The sequence below is a fragment of the Ptychodera flava genome, chromosome 7, assembly GCF_041260155.1.
Source record: "Ptychodera flava strain L36383 chromosome 7, AS_Pfla_20210202, whole genome shotgun sequence".
Lineage (NCBI taxonomy): Eukaryota > Metazoa > Hemichordata > Enteropneusta > Ptychoderidae > Ptychodera > Ptychodera flava.
In genome coordinates, this window is record NC_091934.1 from 25,528,707 (window position 1) to 25,551,731 (window position 23,025).

Here is a 23,025-nt window from a genome sequence, read left to right on the forward strand (position 1 = left end):
AGTTTTCGGATGAAAGACCGGATCGATGACACGGCTTTTCTTGAGACTATCTTTTCAAGGCTGTGGTTAAACAATAGCGATAGGGTATCGTGTTAATCACCAAAAAACCTCTATGTATAATGCTTGTGTGTAATCGCATTTTCGAGTGAGCCAGTGTTTACAAATTTCGATTGCGCTCCAGTGACACTGTATTCCCTACACACCACACAATGCCCCAGCCACCCCTTTTGTATCGATGTGTTCTACCGCTGAACGTAGGGAGATGGGTTTTTTATATGTATTTAATTTTACGTATTTCAAAACTACCCCCCCCCTCTCCTTTTTTCTGTCTCCCCTATAAGTCACTCGCGTGTTACCATGTCTCTGGGTTCGCTTTATGAGAATATCTTAATTTGAATGGAAGCGTCAGTTCACACGAATGGGGCGGTCCCTCGCGCATGTATGGCTTGCCTTAATTCTATTCAGTGCTCTTCCGATACATAGTGGTACTCACTAGCAACTCGCCGTATCGTTAGTTCTTTGCACACATCGACACGGATCAGCACGCCTCGGTCGTTCCTGCTACGGCTTGTTGCAAACACTCCCCCGGAAGCCCAGACACGACGGGAAGCGTCCATCCGAAGTCGACACCAACGATTCTGAAGCGGGAGTTCACGTCATTTTCATTTTTTTCCCCGTCACCTGAGTCGCTGTTTGTTAAAAGTTCTATCCGAGCCACGGAATTGGACTCCGGTATAACCCGATGATAGTGATTTCTTGAAATTTGATTGACAAGACTTGCCAGCGTCGAAGTTGAATCAGCCGGGACCCAGTATAACTTCTATCGACGTACAGTTGCAACCACAACGTCCAGTACTGCACGAAGGAACGAGACGGCTATGCAAATTTGTTAGCATGTAGATATACCTAGACCCCCGAATATTTCAATCCCTGTCGCTGTTGGAAAGTAGCTGAGAATTCAACATAAGCCTTTGAAGTTAGGAAAATTCTATTTTCGCTGACCATAAGCGGAGTCCAACATATCGAGGAACGATCTGAAACGGAACACAATGGCTATGTATCGGCACCAACTTGTAAGAAAGAATACACTACTGTTGGCGGTGTTCGCCGCTTGCTTGTGCGTGAGTTCCCCGTCACCAGCTTGGCTGTAAGTACCAAAAACAACTTAATACATGTCCACACTGCTCTTTAAAGAAATATGCACGGGGACCTCCGTCACTCGTTCGACGTCAGAGATCGGCGGTCTTCGCAGAAACTGACACGCCAAAATTATTAAAAATAAATGACAGAATAGAGATGGTTTATCCATTAGAAGACTTTGTAGAAGTATACATACACCATGCTCGCCGTTAACACGGTTCCATCAAGTTTTACGATTGTCTCTTTAACGCCTGTGACCTCTCTTTGGAAATATAGGCAACTGTTTGAGTTGATGAGACGGGCAGCTAAATAACTATTAGGGCGAGAAGCTCTATAACTATTGTCTCTCTCGGCTAAAAGGAGCGGATTTCTTGCGTGTATTGATTTTAATAGTTGCGAAGGGGGATGACCCTATGAATTGCTCATAGGGAATAAAACGTAGAAATAACATCGATAGTGCGAGTGTTGTATTTTTCAGGGCCGGGCAGAGCGTCTTACGTTAAATAAGTCAATTGCCGCACTATTGAGCAGCGTTGTTTTTCTGTTTTTTCTCCCCCTCTCTGGTACAGGGCGATTGTCAGTGTCGGCACGAGCTCTTCGGACATTGCAACTATCGACAACGCGGAGTCGTGCGATCATCTGCCCAGGCCCGACTTCATCCCCAAGCAAATTAATCTTTGCAAAAAAAATGTGGAAATTATGAACGGTGTGATTACGGGAGCCAACATGGCCGTGGACGAGTGTCAGTTTCAGTTCAGAAACCGACGTTGGAACTGCTCTATAAGAAACGTGGACAATTCGCCGATATTTGGAAAAGTTCTCGAAGAAGGTAAGGTCTAAATATTTCGTTGGCAGATTACAGTACCGTTCTTCTCTTATTTTTTCACAAATTTTGTTCCGTGATTTTAATCAATAAATTGTAATTGCTGATTTCTGACGCCAGGGGCCGTCTCCAAATTGTCAAAAGAAACCCTTAAGCCATATCATGGTGATCATATAGCAGAATTCATAAACAGTAATTTGTTTGCGAACACATGTTGATTGCTGTTGTCCGCCGAGTCGGCCATCTTGATTGCCAGTGATTGGCAGTTGCAGGATTGTCCACTCAGGCGTTATACTCCATTCACCAAAGAATCGCGTTAGACATTTCTCATCTAGCGAGACGGTGCAATCCTGCCTCTACACGGCTGGATTACAACCCAGGCCGACTCGGTAATGCATCTCCCCGTCAGCTTTGGAGGCAAAGCCGCTAGCCGACGTCATCGGCGTGTCCGACACGGCAAACTTAGAAAAGAAGACCGGCGTCCTAGGAATGCGCGTGACGTCATTGAAGCGAGTCGCTTTGATAGGTCGCACACGTAGCGGATAAAAGTCGTTGACAAAATTTTCTCTGGTTCGTCGGTAAGTTTACATAGCGGCACAGGTGATGTGATTTAAGCACCGCCTTGATTGAGCGAGTATAACACTGGCTTATTCTGGCAAGGATAAGGAGTGTTAATTTGTGTCGCAGAAATGTGTTTCTCCCTCGTTTGTACAAAAAAGACGGCTCACACATCCTGACTCGGGTAAAGGTGGTGAGGAGGACATATTTCCCATACCGTTAGGTCAACCCTAAACATATCCCTCTGTTAGTTGTACCGTGGTTCGGTTACACGAGGCCCCGTATGAAAATGTATTGTACGTTGCGGTTGGTCCGCGTAAATCACGGTCGTCAACAGGCTTTGGGAGCAAGAGGTAACACGGGTGAGCGAAGTTGTTTTGGAAAGCACTAGACCGAAACAGTAGCAAGTTTCAGTTCAGGACTCTCTAAAAGATTCGGGGACACACACACTCCCCTCCCGCCTTGGCACACACACTCACTCACACGCCAGGCAGGCAATGTTTTCATGCCGTAGTGCCGAAGAAAATCCCCAAAACTCAAAAAACGAACCGAAAGCGACAAGCGTAGGTTGGCAGAAATGTCAAAAAACACCGGTTTTACATGTTGTCTTACGAGGATTTGGAGATCGACCACGCAGCGAGCGTGCATTTCGAATTCTATTGCCCGCCAACTTTTCTTTTGGTCCGGCGTGTCTCGCGAATTGTATACCGTAATTTGTAATTCGACCAATCTAGTTTGTTCGTGTTTATTTGTGATAGCAGAACGGGGTTTGGGAGATTCGGTGAAATCGAAGGAGACCAGTAACATTGCGACGTAAATACAGAACTTCTTGGCATTCGTCAGAACTAGTGAAGTGTGCCCAAGCAGACCATGGGAATATAACCAGCTCGGAGAAAGACATACTTAAACACAAGACACCCCTGTTGAACAAATGTAGCTGCCTCCATGATCAAAAAGTCCGGCAGGTGTCGGACGCGGTAAACCCACCTCCCCCCCCCCCACTTGAAATGGCGCTCACCGTGCAAAGAACAACGTTACGGCGAATTTGAAAAGGGCTCGAGTTGAAGTTGTGGGAGCCACAACAATCGATCTGAGTACTCTCGTATAATCGAATTAACACAAGTGTCGATCCGCTTTGTCGCACGTAACGTGTTTTGTTGGTTTGAAGCGGTATCTGCGACAATGTATACTTGCCGGGATCGATCGCTGTTACAACCCATTATCTGATACTCCGCTATTTGTCACGATTATAGCTTCAAAACAGATACTCGATCGCTGTGTTCGGGGACAGCAAACGTCGGTGCTGGCGAAAACAAGAGCGTGGCAAGTGGATATACACCAGCATCATAATTGGCATGCAACAAACAATACAAGACAAAAAAGAAATGGTTAAGGGAAAGGCGAGACGGATTAAAAAAAACCCACAAGAGCGATGTGACTGTGCGTGTTTAATTAATAATACATGGTACCGGTGTTGGTGGGGTCCGTTACAGGCGAACCGACCGTCACACACGACTTAACACTGTCGATCCGCCAGCAGGCAGCGAGAAAAGCGTTCAAGGCGTACGCCATGCCGCGCCAGTCGGTTTGTGGTTCAGTTCGGCAAAGTCGTGACAGTCACATACTTGGAGTGCAAAACACCACTGTGAAAGGAGCCGTGAGGATATATTTTTATAGCTACCAAGATACGCGTAAAGTCGTTTCCTTTCGTGAATGGAGAGATTTCTCATGAAACACGCACGCGGTAGCCTGAACGCTCTGCTGGGCATACTCGCTGCATCGGCAAAGTTTGTAGAAATGCACTTTGATTCATTAAACCGAGCTTCCCCCTATTCTCTGTTCACCTTGGATGTGAACAGAAACGACAAAAATGGGTAAAGAGCACGTAAAAGACTGACACTCGTAAAATTTATCTCTGCACGGCTTCGTCCGTCTTGTGTATGTATTTCAGTTTCACGGGCTCATAGGCAACCTTCGGGAAATCAGTACAAAACTACGGAAATGAAAACTGTAAAGGGCGTGAGAACACCCCGCACACTCCCGGTGTTCACGGCTCAGATCACGGGATTCGGCCGGCCGTATCCCTTCATGTATAGCTAGCTAGTTGTACCGCCTCGGAGGATATACCAGAGAATAATGCTATCCGTGTATTCGGCAGATATCGCGGAGTTGTAGCGCCTCCAGCGGAGCTATCAGTTGACCATGTGAACATGACGAAAAAAATACTTAGGCAAAATATTCACAAACACAGCGACGGACGTGGCTGTCTACCTCTATCCCAAAAAATATACTGTGTGATAGGCAGTTTTACAGTGTAAAGTGCACTACCTCAAAGTTGGGCAGTGCGGCACACATCCGTAATGAATACATTTAAGAACATTTCAAGTACTCAGTGCACATACGAATGTACTAATACAATCTTCGCGGTCTGCGAGTGGGTGTTTGAAGAAATTGTTAAAAACAGTCCCGATGGTTATTTTTTCATTATCAGACTAAAATGTTGTCGGGTAAAGGGAAGAATTTTCTATCCATGTAGAAGTCAATAATATCACAGGAAATATCATATTCTGATGTTCTCACACACGCACATATGCCATCCGAACCATCTCTCAACTTAATCATATAAATTTAGTCACTGAGACCGTCAGCAAGTATGACTAAAATTATTATCCTATTGTCTTTCAAAGTTCTATATCGTATTTAGGAAGCTATCTTCTTGAAGATCTAAGGTGCTTCATGTTAATAGTGGTAGTGAAGATGATAAAGATGAAAGCGAAAGAACGGCCACACGCATCGCCGACGACTCTCTCCCAATTTTATATTTGCCATGATCGCGGAAATGGAAACGAACAAACAAACATACGTACAAACGTATGTACAAAATCCATCCATCCATCCATCCATCCATCCATCCATCCATACATACATACATACATACATACATACATACATACATACATACATACATACACACGTACGTACATACATACGTACATACAAACATACATTAATTCGTTCATACTTACATAATGTACGCATATATATATATATATATATATATATATATATATATATATATATATATATTACATGCATACATAGATACACATACACAATTGTAGACATATCATATTTATAATATAATATATTTGTGTGTATGTATATATATATATATATATATATATATATATATATATATATATATATATGAGACACATACAATATTTAAACAGAGAGACATACAGGCGGGCATGTAGACAGACGGGCTGGCAGACATAGAGGCATACAGCCTACGTGGTATATACACACGTACACATCATAAATACATACATGGATGAATACACACATGCCTGTACGTTTGCCCTGATACAAAAACCCCTTTTCCGATGGTAGTCACCCAAATCGGGAAAGTAATTAACCATCCTGGACAGATATGATTACGACAATACGAAAATAAATCCATAAACTGATCGCCTACCGTTCGGGTGTTCTGCTCTAGAAAATTGTATATTTAATAGATTCTCATTGAAGTGCGGAGAGTGCGCCCTGGGCTGTAAGCTACACGCAGCTTCCATAAGGGTGACTAATAAGTTAATACACGTACATATGTTATACGAAACCCACACCATACCAAATAATTATGTTGAAACCGATTAAGATTTTTGACATAGGTTAATTGCTCGTGTATTCTCGACACTTTGTTCGTTTAACTTCTATACCTCCTAGGTGGTTCCAACATCATCCGGCTAAGTAATCCCATTGTCTGCTCTCCACAGTGGTCCGAAATTTGCGAATTCATGAAACTTTGGTCGAGCATGACCTGGTAAGAAAATCATACTTGCTATGAGTTTGGTATTGGCTTCGTCCATCTGTCGAGGCACCTGCATCGATATATTTGATATGATCGATAAACGCGAGGGAAAGTGGGCGGTGTTCGCGGCCACCCGACCTGATATCTGGTTTTAGGATAGCAGCTCTGAACGTTTTAAACTGATGCATCTTGCAACATAGAGCTCACATACAATAGTTGCTTGCTCTTTTAATCAGAAGATCGGATCCCCAACAAGCTTCAACCAAGATTTAGAGCATAGTTCCTGTGCATTAAGTAGTATTATTTCCATGGCAACGTAACAATAACAAGGAAATTCGGTACAAAAAATCCAATAATCTGAATGCCGGATTACAACCCAAAATATCAGGAAACGCCCTAAAGTTATTTCTTTCAAATATTGCTTTAAAATAATGACAAAATATCGAAACAAAGGGGTAACCTTGTTACCATGGTTACTGCACTTGTTACAAGTTGGCAAGGAATGACCATATGCACCTCTAATTGCCATGGTCACCTCCACAAGTATTTGCATACTGACGTGTTATCGGTAGAACCTCATGTCATACCCGATAATATTGTACGTACTTGTACTGGGCTAACAAAATGTCACTCACACAGACCACCAAGGAATTTAATATCTATATTCTGTCCGCGTGTCTACCGAGCAAAATTGGCCCCAAAGTGACTACATATGGCCACGGCGTGCAAATCACAAATTACTTGCAGACTTCAGCTCGGAGCTGTTTCATTTATTCCGATTTTCTTTTATTTACACGGACAGCGAATACCCTTCTGCCTGGCTTGGTTTTCTCAGAGAACAGAATGTGGGTCTTTCAAAGGGGCCAATTCACTCGGGTTTTTGGAAACTTATGAAATGAAGACGTGTGGCCTTGTACGATTGTCTCCGTTAGACGATTCAATTTTCCACTTTTGGTAGAAAAAATACAAGTTACTATTTCTGGTATAATTGCGGTGTTTGGGGTAGGGAGGTAATTTTCCGTCCATCCTCGCCCTTCCTCGTTCGACAACATTAAATCTGGGATATAGATACAGAGATGATATCTCTCAAATTCCTAAGCCTTTTTAAAGAGCAACAAAATTACTTCGCAGAGCATTACAATCAATTTTACCTTAAAAACCATCTATATTTTTGACGCATCCCCCAGTTCGAATGGATGCGTCCGTTTACTTGTACTTTGATTGGTCATTTTTCAGTCTCAAGATGAAGACAAATAGAACACGGGGAGGTTGCGCAACGCTTCATTTCCTCATTTTTCATGCGCACCGATACAACGTCAGGTCAGTGACGGTTTTGCACAGTCGTACATAACGTCGTCTTCACTTTCGTATGCGGGGCACCCTCTCTGATATTTAGTTTCGGTGTGTCAACATGCCTCGAATTATATCCACTGTATTTGTGAGAAGGAGTATCTCGCCAAACAAGAATGGTCACACCGTGGGACATGAGCGCGGTATTTCGGTGGTGAATTCGTTCGCAGTTAAAATCTCTCTGGTCCCAACGCAGTGGAGAAACGTGAACAGACATAAAAAAACACGCAATTGTAATCCAAATGTGACATGGACGGTATGATTTTAAGGAGAACGCGTGAATGATTTTGGAGAATCCGATTCTTTACTGAACATGCAATGGTTTCCGATGAAATCAATGGTATTAGACATTCATTAGTTTTTGCTCGGTACATTTTTACCTGTTTGATGTTAAAAAATGCTAGGTGAGATGTTCTTCAGCGATAGTATTTACAGTGGCCTGGACAGCTTTGTGACTATCAAAATTACTAGGAAACGAAATTGTTACGAAAGTAATACATGAGATAAGGTAGGTGATGTGCTGCGTTTTCCGCGACACAACAACACGTTACTGAGCTCTCGTCCACGCGATTAGGCCTACAGTGTTCAAACGCTGCACGGAGCTAGAGACGACGTCGTTCGTGAGAACTAGGTCAAATTCGGTAGACGCTGGAAATGTCTTGGGTTACGTTGCTTGTTTTCGGTGTTGTACTGTTTTAAGATAGTATGCGCCGCGAAAGTGAAAGACTTAAACTTCCGCTCAAAATTTCCTCAAGGAAATGTTTAACCATGTTCTTTCAAAATCAAGAATAGAAATCGGGGATCACCTTGCAAATTTTGGTACTAGAGAAACAAATTAGGCCTACTCGATTTACCGATATTTGAAATTCAAAATGGCCGCCATTCCTGTGGTAACTCTATGAAGAAAAATAAAAGTTTGTATTTTCGAAACAGTAAGACTGTAAAAAGTTTTCTCACACCGAGAGCTGTAAAATGAACCCCCACAAGTGGTAGATCAGAAAAGAATTGCATAAGTTTGAGAGTCCGAATATCTGTCCCCGAGGCGCATTGTACCGTAAACAAGAACACCGCCCTGGGAGCCTTTTGTTTTAGTTTGGTGTGTAACCCTCCTTCCACCATAGAAAGCTGATAAAAACCTCATGCGAGCAGCAGCCAACATCAAGGGATTTAAGGTTTGTTGTTGGAGGAACAGCATTATAAAGGCCCAACAACGTGTTGCCGTGCCATCAATAAATAGAGAAGGTATCACATGTTTGGGCTTTAATTACCTCCACACTATGTTTCCCTTTTTTCCCATCCCTACAAATTGCACTTAACTTTTTTGTGACTCGCAGTTCGACCTGACCCTACCCTCCTGCAGCCGGAAACCCTAGAAATTGTTCTCACGACGATACATCCCTCCCCAAGTCGTGTAAGTGTCGACCTGTGACAATACAGTGTGAAAATCGATACAGGGGTGCTGACTGACACCGTTTTTCTTCGCGGGGATTAAGTGAGTATGCATTTTTCATGAGGGCCCGCTCTCGTGCAAATCAAGTGCGCGGACATGAAAGAAACGGAAGCACAGTCGGCCCACCTGGAAAACCCACCAGCTTCGTAGGACAAGGGGTGTTTGTGTTTTCAAATCAACTCATGTTTACAGCAAAAAGCGTGCCAGTGCGCGTGACAGCACGGGACACACTGTAATGCATAGATATGGTGAAATGCTTTAAAGGTACGCTTACCCATCCCTGGTTCTTGAATTAGGGTAATAGGGGCGTGCAGACTGATCATACAGAAAATACCGCGCACTCGTTCCACTAATGATCCCATCAGAAAGTTTATTTTCCTACCGTGACAGGTAAATATTGGCCAGTAATAACATATTTATCATCGCTTTCAACGTTATTATTATCTGTATAACATCTGTGGTAGCACTGCGTTAAACTTTGCGATCACGTGCAAGTGGGAAAGAAACCTCTTAGATAGATATCATGAAAAAGAACGCGTTGCTCAATACATCTCTTCACCCTTTTCTGGTTACTTTCTTCGGTAATATTCATCGATGTAGAGAAAAAAACCTGGAAATCGAGTTTTTGTCAATAACGAAATTGATATTTTGGCTTGCTAGATATGTGTAAGTCACATAGCTTTCGCACCTTACGTGGTACAAGTATTTCGGGAATTGATCATATGCTGTAAAAATGGCACTCACTGTACCAGACGAATTTGGCAAGTATGGTGCATTAATTGAACTTAGAGGATAGATGGAGACAATCTATCCATGAATTACAGCGAACATTTCCAAAAAGCATGCCTCTGATTTTGTTATTTGTGGTTTTCGCTTCTGCGGAAGGCGTACCGATAACGAAAATATTGACAATATCAATATTTAAGCAATAAACCACACCCAGCGACTGAGATTTCGACCAGTTCACGACGTATGTGCACGAGCAGTAGCGAGTACATAATAATATGGAGTGGAATGGTCAAAATCGAGATGTATACCGGTTGCCGACGTGGTTTCTTGCTATACTGTCATAATCTCGAATTAAAATTCTGGCGTGAAATGTCAAAAGGGGGATTTTCTGTAGCTGAGAGCTTGTGCCTTTTCCAATCGTGCTATATTGCAAATATAGCACGGTTTTTTCATGTGTAGACCAATCAGACCACTGCATTTGCGCCATCGATATCAGCATAGGTATGATGTAATATCTTTGAAAATGCAAGATATTAATATTTTATTGGCGTATCTAGTCAAGCTTTACTTGTCCTAATGATATGTCGACAAGATTACACAGTTTTTCTTTCAACAATTGGTCTGAGAAAAAAATGCTCATGACATTGTAGGTGTCGAAACTAAAACGATAATTCTTCGACAAATATCATGACAAATCGCCGGGCAAATAAAGCCATCAAACAAGAACTGTCCAACAAGACAAGCATTATTACAAAACACAAATGCCCGTAACTACATAACTACAAGGCCCATGCTGGTATGATGCAAGAAGCTGAAGAAATACAAAAAGATATGCAGAGTTCAAAGAAAATTATGTCCTCGATAACTTCAGCACCTGTGAACTGTATGTCTTAACATGCGTGTCATTCATTCATCATCGGTATTGTACTTGCTTCGCGTATCAAATACCTGTCTTCGGTTACTGGGCACTGCAAGAACCTTCCAATGGGGATGCGATGTACTTTATAGAATGGACCAACTCGGCTATTAACTTACGTTTTTGGCATTCGTAAACTATAATATTCATCATTTTGCACGTTGTTTCATAAATTCTCTTACTTTGTCGTCATTTCTTGGCTAAACGTGGCAGTATTCCATTGGCTTGCTGCTGTAACGATAACGCGAGATCAACATGACCCCCCCCCCGCCATCCATTTTCGCCGTGCACGTGTCATACCTAGTCTAAGATAACACCGGCTGCACCATAGTGTAGTGGTGCAAGACTAAATCATGCAGTGCTAAAAACGACCAAACAAACAACAGATATTTTGACGGAGTGTCTCATCCATCACTGGAGATGTATTGTTGTAAACTGTTTCGACACAGACCTAGGCGATATGTGGGGAGAGAGAGAGAGAGAGAGAGAGAGAGAGAGAGAGAGAGAGAGAGAGAGAGAGAGAGAGAGAGAGAGAGAGAGAGAGAGAGAGAGAGAGAGAGGAGAGAGAGAGAGAGAGAGAGAGAGAGAGAGAGAGAGACGGGGAGGGGAGCGAAGGGATGGAAGAGAGAAAAAACGGAGAGCGAGAAAGATATACAGACAGATATAATGACAGAAGATAGACATGAGGCCAGACAGAGACAGGGGTAGGGAACCACTGACGAAAGAAATGACACCACCACACAGGCAGACACACGTGCGGAGGCAGACAGATATGTAGCCGGACAAAAATAGGAGACAGACATAGACAAAGACAGATTACGACAGAAAGACAGTGGCAGGGAGAAAGAGAGATAGAAACGGACAGACAAACAAACAAACGACTGGAAAGTGACGGGAAGACGCGACAAACTAGAAGGTGCCAAGAGATATAAAATCACAGACACGGAGATTTGAGGTCCATATCAATTCTCAAGTCTTCTGGAGTATAATTTATTCTAATGTCACTCTGGTCACCACGTGTTTTACAGGTACGAGGGAAGCAGCGTTTGTCCACGCGATATCGGCCGCCGGGGCAGCCCACATGGTGACCACGTCATGCAGCAGTGGCGATCTCCAGAGGTGCGGCTGCGACCGGAGCGTGACAGGTGTGAGTTCGGAGGGCTTCCAGTGGTCCGGTTGCTCGGACAATATCGACTACGGCAACATGATCACGAAGAACTTTGTCGACGCCCGGGAACGGAGGGGTAAAAAGGACCCAAGCGATAGGCAGTTGATGAATTTACACAATAATGAAGCCGGTAGACGGGTAAGCCGATCACTTTATATTTGTTTCAGGGACAGGAAAGACAATAAAGTCACAATCATTTGAGAAAGTTCATTTATTTAGGCTGTACCATGCGTATATGCGTAATATGCATGACTATGTAGTCGGTATTTCGATGTCACAATTTGCGCACGCGTGAAAAAAAAATTACCTAATTGAAGCGAACTCACATTAAGTTGACACAGGTTGTGAGTTGATGACTTAATGAATGCTTCGGCCTCAAGGTCACTGAAAACAGTTTACAAAGGTCAGGAGAAACGAATATGCTGAGTGAGTGACACGAATTTCTTCAAACAAGCAAAAATTGACATGGTGAATAAAACGCTTTGTGTTTGATTATATGTTGCTATTTAATTTAATGTCGTTCCGTTAAACCATAGACCTTTTCCCTAGAGTCTGCGATTGAACATGCTGATCGCCACGTACTATTTCGATGGTGCTCGTTACAATCCCGGTACATGCATTAAAACGTAGAAAGTTATAAAAATCGATATTAAATTAAATAAAAATGTAAAATTAAGATTTATATTTGAAGAATTAGTTTAAATCAAAATGTAATTTTGATTTTTATTGAATTAAAATTTCATTTAAAATTACGCACATCTTGATCGCCCGGCTCTACCCTCTCACAAAATATTTGACACTGAAGACTTGATCAAGAGCTGTCATATTAGGCCCGGCGCTTAATTGTTTATATAAATTTATCGTGAATGTTAATTTTATCTGTGACTCCCTCCACTATATCTTAGCTTTCTTAGCTACTTGAAATACCCATGGGTACGTTTTTAGAAGGTTAATGAAACTCTTTGGCATTTTGTGACATTTTATACATTTTCTCACAATAATTAATAGCTGTCCAGACTGTAATGGTCATAAACAAAACGCCAATCTCTTTTATCCACTTTGCAAGATATATTATGATATTTACGATTACATCCTACCAACTGGGATTGCAAATGGTAAAAGTACAGTACACCTATGTCTGTATATCAATATATTAATAATGTATAGATACTATATATATATATATATATATATATATATATATATATATATATGTATATATATAGTATAAATACATTCGATAGTACGTATCTATATCTATATCTACTATATAACACACACGCAAACACAGAGAGAGATACGCGCGCACACACACACACACACACACACACACACACACATATATATATATATATATATATATATATATATATATATATACGTGTATGTGTATACACACACACACACACACACACACACATATATATATATATATATATATATATATATATATATATATATAAATATAATAAAATTAGCAATTGAATGTGTGCTATATGTAATCTACTTTATTTCCATTTGTAAAGTTAAATATCTATGCATGTTGGTGTATACATAATGTGAAATAATATTTAGAACATACTTTCAGATCATTAGTCGTTCGTGAAAAATCGTGCACAATACGTGGATGTACCGACAAGCAGTGCATTTGTACCTTCATGATGCGGTACAGGGGCTTTAACAACCATCTTTCGGCGACAATGGCGGAGAATTAAACATACTTAAAGAATGTCTAAGTTGCAGGTACTGTCCCTCTGACGGGTACAAGTTAAACCGACAAAGAGCTTGAACGGCGTTGGTGTGTTCTATGCGACACTTGCATAAAGGTCTAGATAATACGATGAAATACCTTTAACTGTACTGCTTAGTGACAGGAATTGGACATGAAGGGGTGTCCACGGCAGTTGACACACGCCTGAACAACTTTGTTTTGATACCGTCTTTGTTCACCGTGAGAGCCAACCTATTTGACTTGTCGGGAATATCCAGAAAAAGTAAATATTTCTTTATCGGTTATTTTTTGTTGATTTACTCTCACCTTCACGTGTCTGAAGCGTGTCTGAAAGACCTCGAATGTCACGAGTTGCACCCGATTCACTTACAAAGAAAATATTTCAAAACCACCTTCTTGTTACAGTTATGTGCTACGGTCACCGTGCAACTAAACTAGTTGTCCGTTTCGTTTCATTCAAATCTTCGGCTTAAGTTTATTTAATTTATTGACGCGGACACCCAAACAGAACCCCCTAGCGCCGAAGGCTACAATCACTGGCACAAAAACATCGCCCAAAACATCAAAATAGAATAACCCAATACGGCTTGGTCGTTTTTCTTGAATGTTATACAGTGTTGGACCAACGCCGAATACATTGTCAATGCAAATAGGTCATTGATGTGAATAGCGCGGCATAACTGGCCTGACCGCATAAACAAAATGTAACCGCACAAAGGCACACAGTATCGCTACCGTATCCGAGCGGTGCTTTCTCTTCCACACAACGGCGGTCAATTCAGCGAGCTGATTGACAGGACGGTCCGCGACACGGCAATATTTACTCAGCATTTGCATGTCATTGAAAATGCTAGCCAGGGTAGTTACATTTCCATAAAACGGCTCCTTGGGCCACTTTAAAGCCTGTGTCACAAGACAGCCACAGCTAGAGCACAATGTATGTATGTATGTATGTATGTATGTATGTATGTATGTATGTATGTATGTATGTATGTATGTATGTATGTATATATATATATATATATATATATATATATATATATATATATATATATATAACTTTAGGTACAAAGTAACAATATCTGTTACTTAATTTTCGTGCATCTTACAGCCTACTGATATCTTATAGACTGACGATTGCACGAAACTTGAAATAATTAATATACGTTTTAATTTAATATAAAACACTTTTCGTTACGAAGACATCAGTATATATAATAATAATTTAATAATGGGTTCTTATATAGCGCACATATCCACAATTACATGTGCTCAAGGCGCTTTACAATTATTATTTTTATTTTATATATATATATATATATATATATATATATATATATATATATATATATATATATATATATATATATATATATATATATATATATTTCCATCGGTCAAGCCAGGAACGTGCTTGTGGCAATCTCTGTCCCATGATCGAATCTTTAGACATCGTTTCGGGTCTGCATGACAAAGCTTTAAACTCAGACTACATGTAATTGAAACAGTTTTCGAAAATTTTCTTCTCTAGCCAATAGGTGCAATAAAAAACGCGAGATATCGACTTGAATTTGCTCATACTTGTGACTTCATCGATTTTCGCCTGCAAGTGCAAAGTGTCAGGACGGCATATGTGAATCAGAAAAGCAGTACCAAGCCACAATCTACATCATTGTCATATTAGTTCGATAATGACAAAGGCGATATGAGGGACACGAACAGCGCGTCCGCTCCATGTGGCTTTAGCATCCCCAGCCCGGTCCAGTGTGCTCAAATCTGTATTCCCGTCCTACAGGTGGCTAAACATTCCACAGGATCGTGTGAAGTTTTGAAACGGACTGTTGGCGTCACGCGCGTTTCAACGCAACTTCTAACATTTATCAGACGGTTCACAAACCGATGATGGTTGTTGTTGTCAATAAAAGTTCCCCCGCGTCTATATTTAAGTTTGAAAATCAAACTTTGTATACTACTACGCCGTGATGGCACCTTCCGAATACGGAACTCATCCACTTGTGACTAGGCATCACCTTGGAGCTACCATGGTCCGTTGTTGCTTGATGAGAAAAAACAAATCAACCCGAAACAACTTTTTAGTAACCTGTCATCTTTTGAAAATGTGCTTGTGTGGCATCTTACACAACGGACAGAGGTGGTTGGGGCCACACTGTCAAACAGTCCTCGTGGAAGCGGATGTCGTTTAAATTTATATTTCTCTGTCGAATCGATCAGGTTCGGCTGTTTTTAAATAAAGGTATTTTCGGGAGTTTTCCAGTGGGGCTGTAGCTGGTCGAAGCCTTGAGATTGAGTTCAAATTACCCCGTAAACACGATCGTTAACACTATATTGTGGTCATTTTAAATCCTAGTAAAACACGGAAATGGCCGTTTTCATTGCCCCTCGTCGTCTCGCCCGATTGTTATGACAGTCTCCTATAAAGCGTTAACTATCTGACACACTCGTAATGCTAACAGCTCATACAATTGCCCCGTTTCAAACTTATGGCTTTTCCAGATTCTTCTAATCGGCCTACGTTTACGCGTGAACGTAAGGCAGCTATATTACTGAACCATAGCATTGTTGATGGGTTTACAGTTATCGATTTTGTGGGGAGACCACGCTACAGCCCCCCTGATAAAGTTTAATTTAACCTTGGTTACGTCATGCCTTTCACTCCCAAGAGCCTCCCCGCCGCCCCTACACCTGATGCGAAAGTTTGAGACAAACCAGATCTGGAAGAGATGTTTCAGAGCGCATGTCATCAATAAAATATGTCAACTTCTTTAATGAGGGACGGTTGACTAGCATGATCTCACGGTACTCGCTTGATGTCAATTCCGGATGTACAGTCTGGCCCATTCCCTCATACAACGCCTTGGACCCACAGCCAAATGCTTTGCTAAGAATTTTCCTCATTGCATCTTTAGAACGGTTGATCAGAACAGGGATGTGCGGTGGTTGTTCGTCGCGTCTTACAAAATTTGACGTATTTTTTTCGGAGACGGCGCGCGGAGCTTGCATGCTCACCTTTATATGAAGTTTCCAGTATTTTTGTCGTTGCCAGCCCTGGTCACGTAAATACAATAAAAACACAGCTGAAATGAAAATAAAGAATTTTGGGACAATTTCACTCTTCTCCAGGTGTTAGAACTTTCGACCACCCCTCGAAAAAATCTAGTTGTCCACCCTTGTTGCTTTCGCCTCCACTGTGATACTCAGTACTTTGGGCAATGCATTCGTCGAACGACTAACACCCCTTAACAGTCACTTTTGTTTATATTTGAATTGTGCTGATTCATTTTAACACATCGAACGGGCGACTCAGAAAAGTATGTTTATCTATATATGATTGCAAAAACGATAACCCCTCATGTTTAGTCTATATTCAATGAAGAACAACATATGTCAATCTGCCAGCGCTACCTATATATGATCTATATATCTGATCACACACCAATAATGTCTGTCAATCCATGATGCTTTGCAGTGTTAATTTGTGTGTCGATCTGTAACACATTCGACTATTATTATTATTTTCGTTGTCGCCTATATCCTCATTCTGCCTATATATTCAAGTGGGTGGACCAAACCTTATTTGCTTGTTTAAAATGCACCTCTCTTTGCGAACACACACACTGGCCTTCATGGCGTGTCAATTTTACCGAGCAGAGCCACCTTTTGGGCACGGTGTCAATGAGCCCCCCCCCCCCCGCCCGTGATTTCTAGATGCTTGTCGCTCGTGGTCACTATCAAATGTTCAGTAGGCGTGAGAGGTCAACAAGGACATACCGAAGGGTCACTGAAGTGGCGTTGAGTGACAGGACCCACCGGTGGTCATTTTACCCCTCACGTGTTAGGAGAGCAAAAAGTTGTCACCCAGTGGCTAATCCCCCTGAAAGCCATTGTGTGACGTACGTCAAAGAGGGAGGTCGTTTTTGTCGGTGTGGTCCCCTGCCTCCGTATAGGGCTACACAATTGCAATCTCTGCCTTAAACTGTTGTATCCATATATCCTTACGGTATTTTTTGTTGGTGATATTTGCCCAGGTGAATCGTATTACTCTGTTTAATCCTTTCTCTGCCATTTCAATGTTCCCACATCCTATTTCATGTGATTTTGAGCACTATCCTTCTCTCTCTGAGATCTGTCTCTGTCTGTCTCTGTCTCTCTCTGTCTCTCTCTCTCTCTCTGATCTTCAAATCGCTCTTTATCTTCTTTCTTTACTTATTGCATCTGAAAGCCATTCCTTCCATGTGCTCCATCGGTAGACAAGTCCTCTTTGCCAAAAAAAACATGTTCTTATCAAATCAGTCGGATCTCCATGATCTGGGTAATACAAAGCGTCAACATGGCCAAATCAATACGTTCAATAATGATAGTCATGCTACTTTCAGATATTCTAGGTCGAAAAAAAACTTTTTATGTTTTGTCGCATGTTCTCTTTGAATCTAGCAAATAGGCTGCAAAATATTAGTCACCCTCGAAAGTTGACTACTGTGCAAGAAAACCCGCCCAAATTGAGATGCTTTAAGGTAGTATGCGCCTCAAAAGTGAAAGACAAACTTTTGCTCAAACTTTCCTCAATGAATCTTTCAACCATACTCTTTTCAAATCAAGAATAAACATCGGGGGTCACCGTGCAAATTTTGGTACCAGAGAAACAAACTACCCGAGATTTAACTATATTTTACATTCAAAATGGCCGCCATCCCTATGTTAACTCTATCGGGAAAAATAAAAGAATTGGAAAAGTTTGAGAGTCCGAATGTCTGTCCCCGAGACGTGTTCTACCTTAAAGGCGCAATGCTTGGCATATCACCTTCTCACCGTGACGTATTCGACATAAAATTCTACGAATTAACAGTAATGAAACACTGTGAAAAATCCTAATAAATTTGTGATTTGTTGTCAGCTTTAAGAAATTCACTAATAATATGTTGTGACCTTTTATTTTTTGATGGTTTTGTTTGTCTCATCTTTTTTCACGTCAAGGACGGCACAATGGAGTTCACAGTTCCGTGCTCAGTGAATGCCTTGCACCGACAGACTCTGTGGGCGGGACAAATCTAATGTGACTTGTTTACGTGTGTTGCTAAAGGATGAGTGTTTTGGTATCATTTCTGAATTACACGAAACAAACGCAGTTGTTAAACAAGACAATGGCTTGAATCATCATAGTTATTTACGACACCGCCTTCAATAGCTCGCTGGGTCCAGGATTCAATGGTTTATAACACGCCAACAATCCCATAATAGCCTTCGTGTTTCCGGTCGTATCCGGGACGTGGGCATCGGCATTGTAATGTGCAAACAATGGACTGGTTAAGTCTGTTAACATATTTTTAATTGGATTTTTTTGGTGGGCATGCGATGCTATCGGTTCTTGGTTCGGTTCTGATGGATCGACTTACGGCAGTACAAAGTGAAGCGAGGCACAGTGCGTGACGAACAAGGTCACATTGGAAGAGGGGGAGGACAAATTCTCTGCGTGCTAAAACCAATCCACCAGTGAGGATGGAGTTTGCTAAACTTTAATTTCTGGTCAAACTTCACACATCAAATCACACAATATCATTTAGACACGGGCACGCCTACAAATGACCAGTCCTGTTATTCTGTAACTTTACAGCCCATTTTTGAGAAGTAGTTACTATCACCATATCGAATTCCATTCACAGTGTGTTCAATTTTCGATGGACCTGCGAAATAAAGTATCGCTCACAACTTCAATCTGATTTGATCCGGTCATATTTGCAATGTCCGCCAGTAGCCTGAATTTGGTAGATATTTTGAGCATTATTTTCTTACATTTTGGCGAGATTATGAGCGCAAAGCAGGCGTTCTTTAAAATGCAGCTTTTTTGATACTCTTGCGGTGTGCATTTTGCTACAGGCACATAGTTTCACCACACCAATCAGTGATTAAGAAAGCTGGCAAAATTATCTGCTTGCCAATATCATTATCATAATTGACTGACCACGTGACATTGTTTTATGGCTGTAATTTAAAGGAACTGTGAATACTGTTCTCGTGTCCAAAACAATAACCTGAACCTACTGTAAGTTACTTTTTTGTAAGCGTTATTTGGCGACAGTTGCGTCGCCACACTCGTCATTCAATGTGAGGGCTGTCAAACTTTTGAAAATTATGATAGACCATGGAAGGTCAACAACAATGAAAACAAAAGACGAGATAATTGATGTTTTCGAATAACCAGATAAACAACCCGTGGTGATTCCGAAGATGTGCACAGACGAACTTGTCGCAATGGCAGGTCCGTCCGGACCATGTTTCGCTGAAAGACTTGATAATCAGGCGCAATTTTCTACGATAAATATGCATCATCGTCACGGGTGTATGTATTTTCCAGAATTGGTCCACGTCGACACTCACTAACGCGCGTAACCTGGGGAAATTCACGTCTGTTACGGCATAGACAGTATCTTCTCACTGCTTGTCAATGGTGGCTTAGAATTCTGAGGTTAAAGGTCAAACTAATCCCTAACATCAACAACGACGACTCTGTTATTCACTTCGGATTCTTTACAAAATCGTCTGCAATGTCTGACAAATCCCATGTGCAGGATAAACCTTTAAGTTAGTGCCCAATGCGAAATACCACGAAATGCCGTTACCAAGTTCATTGACCAGCTATTTCATTGACCAACCGTGTCTGTGCGTCTACCAAACGACCGTTCCGACCAAAGTGCATTACTCACAGTAAAATTGCCCTACAGAATTCTTGACCTCATATTGCTTTAGGAAAAGGAAAGAAATGCTTTTACGTTTCATACATATTTGCTGTGGTATACGTCGAACACTACTTGTGTTACAATTTTGTACTTTCTAAAATTGTAAGCCGACAGGCCTACTTTGTCAAATTGGCGATTCTTGCTTTCATGCTTTCCCGCTCTTTTCTGTTTCAGACTGTCGAGGCCAATATGAAAGTGGAGTGTAAATGTCACGGGGTTTCGGGCTCCTGTGAAATGAAAACTTGTTGGCGTGCCATGCCGACCTTCCGTGAAGTCGGTGAAAAGTTGAAAGAGAAGTTCGACGGTGCGACGGAAGTTGTAGCGGTTGTCGTCGACAACCGCAAGAAGTTGGTCCCCGTCGACCCCCAGTTTAAGCCGCACACGGACGCAGACCTGGTCTACCTCGACGGATCTCCGGATTTCTGCGAATACGACCCAAAAACGGGCTCGCTAGGGACCATCGGCAGGGAGTGCAACAAGACCTCGAAGGCAATCGACGGCTGCGATTTGATGTGCTGCGGACGAGGGTTCGACACGCGAACGGTGGAGATTGTCGAGCGCTGCAGCTGTAAGTTCCACTGGTGCTGTTACGTGAGGTGCAAAAAGTGTAAAAGAACAGTTGAGTTGCACACATGCAAGTAAAAAAGGCAACATTGAACCTCACAAGAGAAACAGCGCAGACATCTTAAAGGAACTTCAACGCGTCCCTTCAAGGATACAACACAGACTGTTATGTGTTTCAATTCTCCGGGGACACTGCGCCATCAAAGCGATAATTAACTTGCACAAAAGATGTTACCGTAGGCCGTCACACAGGGTGTTTTTGTCTGTTATTTATTTCTCATTGACGAAACTTTTGACGTTTGAGCTACCCAAACGATGAAACACTTTTTTCACCGCTGGGTATACCTACTCCAGTTATATTTGTGTGCTTTGTCCAACATCTACGTGATTTTCATTTCAAAATATTTATATATGTGTGTCTTTAAATGTAAGTAAAGAGCGAGGTCCCCATCCGGTGATTCAGTGACTACAGCCACTAACAACGATTGACGCGCGGCCAAAAAATTATTGCCTGCTTAATCATGGGTGTCGTCTGCTTCGAAATGGACAATGGCGCGGTTTTTGATGCCCTCTTCTTAACGTGACTCAGTCCGGTAATAAATGTAGACAGCATTGATGTCGTTCAGCGGATGTGTGCTTGTTGCTCAGATGTCGTTGTGAAAATTTGTGACATTCCACTTGTTGTACCCTCGACATACAAACCAAAAGCTGGCACATTTATTACCGTTCTTGAGCTTTCGTCTCTCCTACAATCTTGCCAAAACTTTCACCACTGCATTGTAGTTTTATGATTCTGATGTGAGTGCAATTCAAATCGCACTCAATCTCAACTGGTTTGCGACAAAAAGTGCTCGATTATGCTATCTGGCACAAAGCGTTGGGTGAAAATATGCCGTGACCTGATACTAGAATTTTGGCGTTGTTGGCGTACGTGCCGTAGGTTACCTGCATCTGTCCATGCCAAAAAAACTCGATATTCCGGATGACCGGATTATTATCCAACTAAAACAAGTAGTGACGTCATAGTGTGCTTCGCAAAAGCCGCCGAAACACACTGTAAAGTCTGTATATTCACTGTCAATCAACTTACCTTCTCAGCAAACTGTACGTAAAAAGCTTAACGAATTGCAGGGTCAGTACTTGTCACTTCTGGTTTGTTGTAAAGTTTAAGTTCTCCCCATCAATAAAGAGGGCCCATATAAATACTAATGGGTAAAAAAAACTAACCGGCATTATAAATTTCACTTGCCACACAAAGACTATAGTGATTATTTATGGAAGTTCAGTATTATAAGCAATAAAACAGGTTTATATGAGTCTTAAAAATACGATGGGCCCCACAGAAATAGTCATGCGCGTTTGTCAAGTTTCTATAAACGGCTCTTGTTTGAAACTGAGAGAATTGCTTTGACCTTCGACCTACACTGACAATTAATTTACATATCGGGATGTCAAGAAATCTAACCATTTGCCCCTTTTCAGTCGTTTGGTGAAATCGTTTAATTTTCATCTAATTTCACGCTCACCTCTTGAAATTAAATGTGCTTAATATCATACTTTTTGTAACGAAGCGCTGGATGCCCGATCTCAACACGGTTGGCAGTTTTCAGACGATGCTGTAGAGCCACTTTCCCGATTGTCCATTTATGTCGAGACTTTTTATCTTTTACGGCATGACGTCATTTTTTGTCACAGATGAATGTATTTATGAAAATATTTGAGTAACTTAAGTCCTGTGTCCATTTTATAGTAAATACAATTTAAAACATTTTCAACATGAATTCTCATTATTACAAGCAACAGTTTAAATGTTTTTTTGTTTGCCATGTATTTACTGTTGAGGTTCACTTTACAAACTGTAAAAATATATATAGCTCTGAATTGGGAAAGTTTTCGTCTTCTGATTTTTTTTCTCTCTCCAAACTCTTTCAAATTCTACACTACTGCATTCATACTTGTCAACGCAATGATTGCTTAGATGAGTAAACAGGTCACTGTCATTGTGTCTCAATCCTATGTACTATTCTGCTAA

General features: G+C 41.5%; 1 protein-coding gene across 1 annotated transcript; it reads left to right on the forward strand.

Annotated features, from left to right (window-relative positions):
* The first annotated feature begins 389 nt into the window (after nt 1–389).
* On the forward strand, nt 390–22,882 carry LOC139137097 (protein Wnt-4-like). The gene is made up of 4 exons (XM_070705061.1): nt 390–1,147; nt 1,710–1,969; nt 11,806–12,083; nt 20,604–22,882. The coding sequence occupies exons 1-4, from the start codon at nt 1,050–1,052 to the stop codon at nt 21,069–21,071; spliced, it is 1,104 nt and encodes a 367-aa protein (XP_070561162.1). The 5' UTR covers nt 390–1,049; the 3' UTR covers nt 21,072–22,882.
* The last annotated feature ends 143 nt before the right edge of the window (nt 22,883–23,025 follow it).

Excerpts from the sequence above, each read along its gene's own strand:
- LOC139137097 (XM_070705061.1), top strand. The coding sequence starts at position 1,050 with ATGGCTATGTATCGGCACCAACTTGTAAGAAAGAATACACTACTGTTG. Across the intron at positions 1,970-11,805 it reads TGGAAAAGTTCTCGAAGAAG|GTACGAGGGAAGCAGCGTTT; the intron begins GTAAGGTCTAAA and ends CGTGTTTTACAG. Across the intron at positions 12,084-20,603 it reads ATAATGAAGCCGGTAGACGG|ACTGTCGAGGCCAATATGAA; the intron begins GTAAGCCGATCA and ends TTTCTGTTTCAG.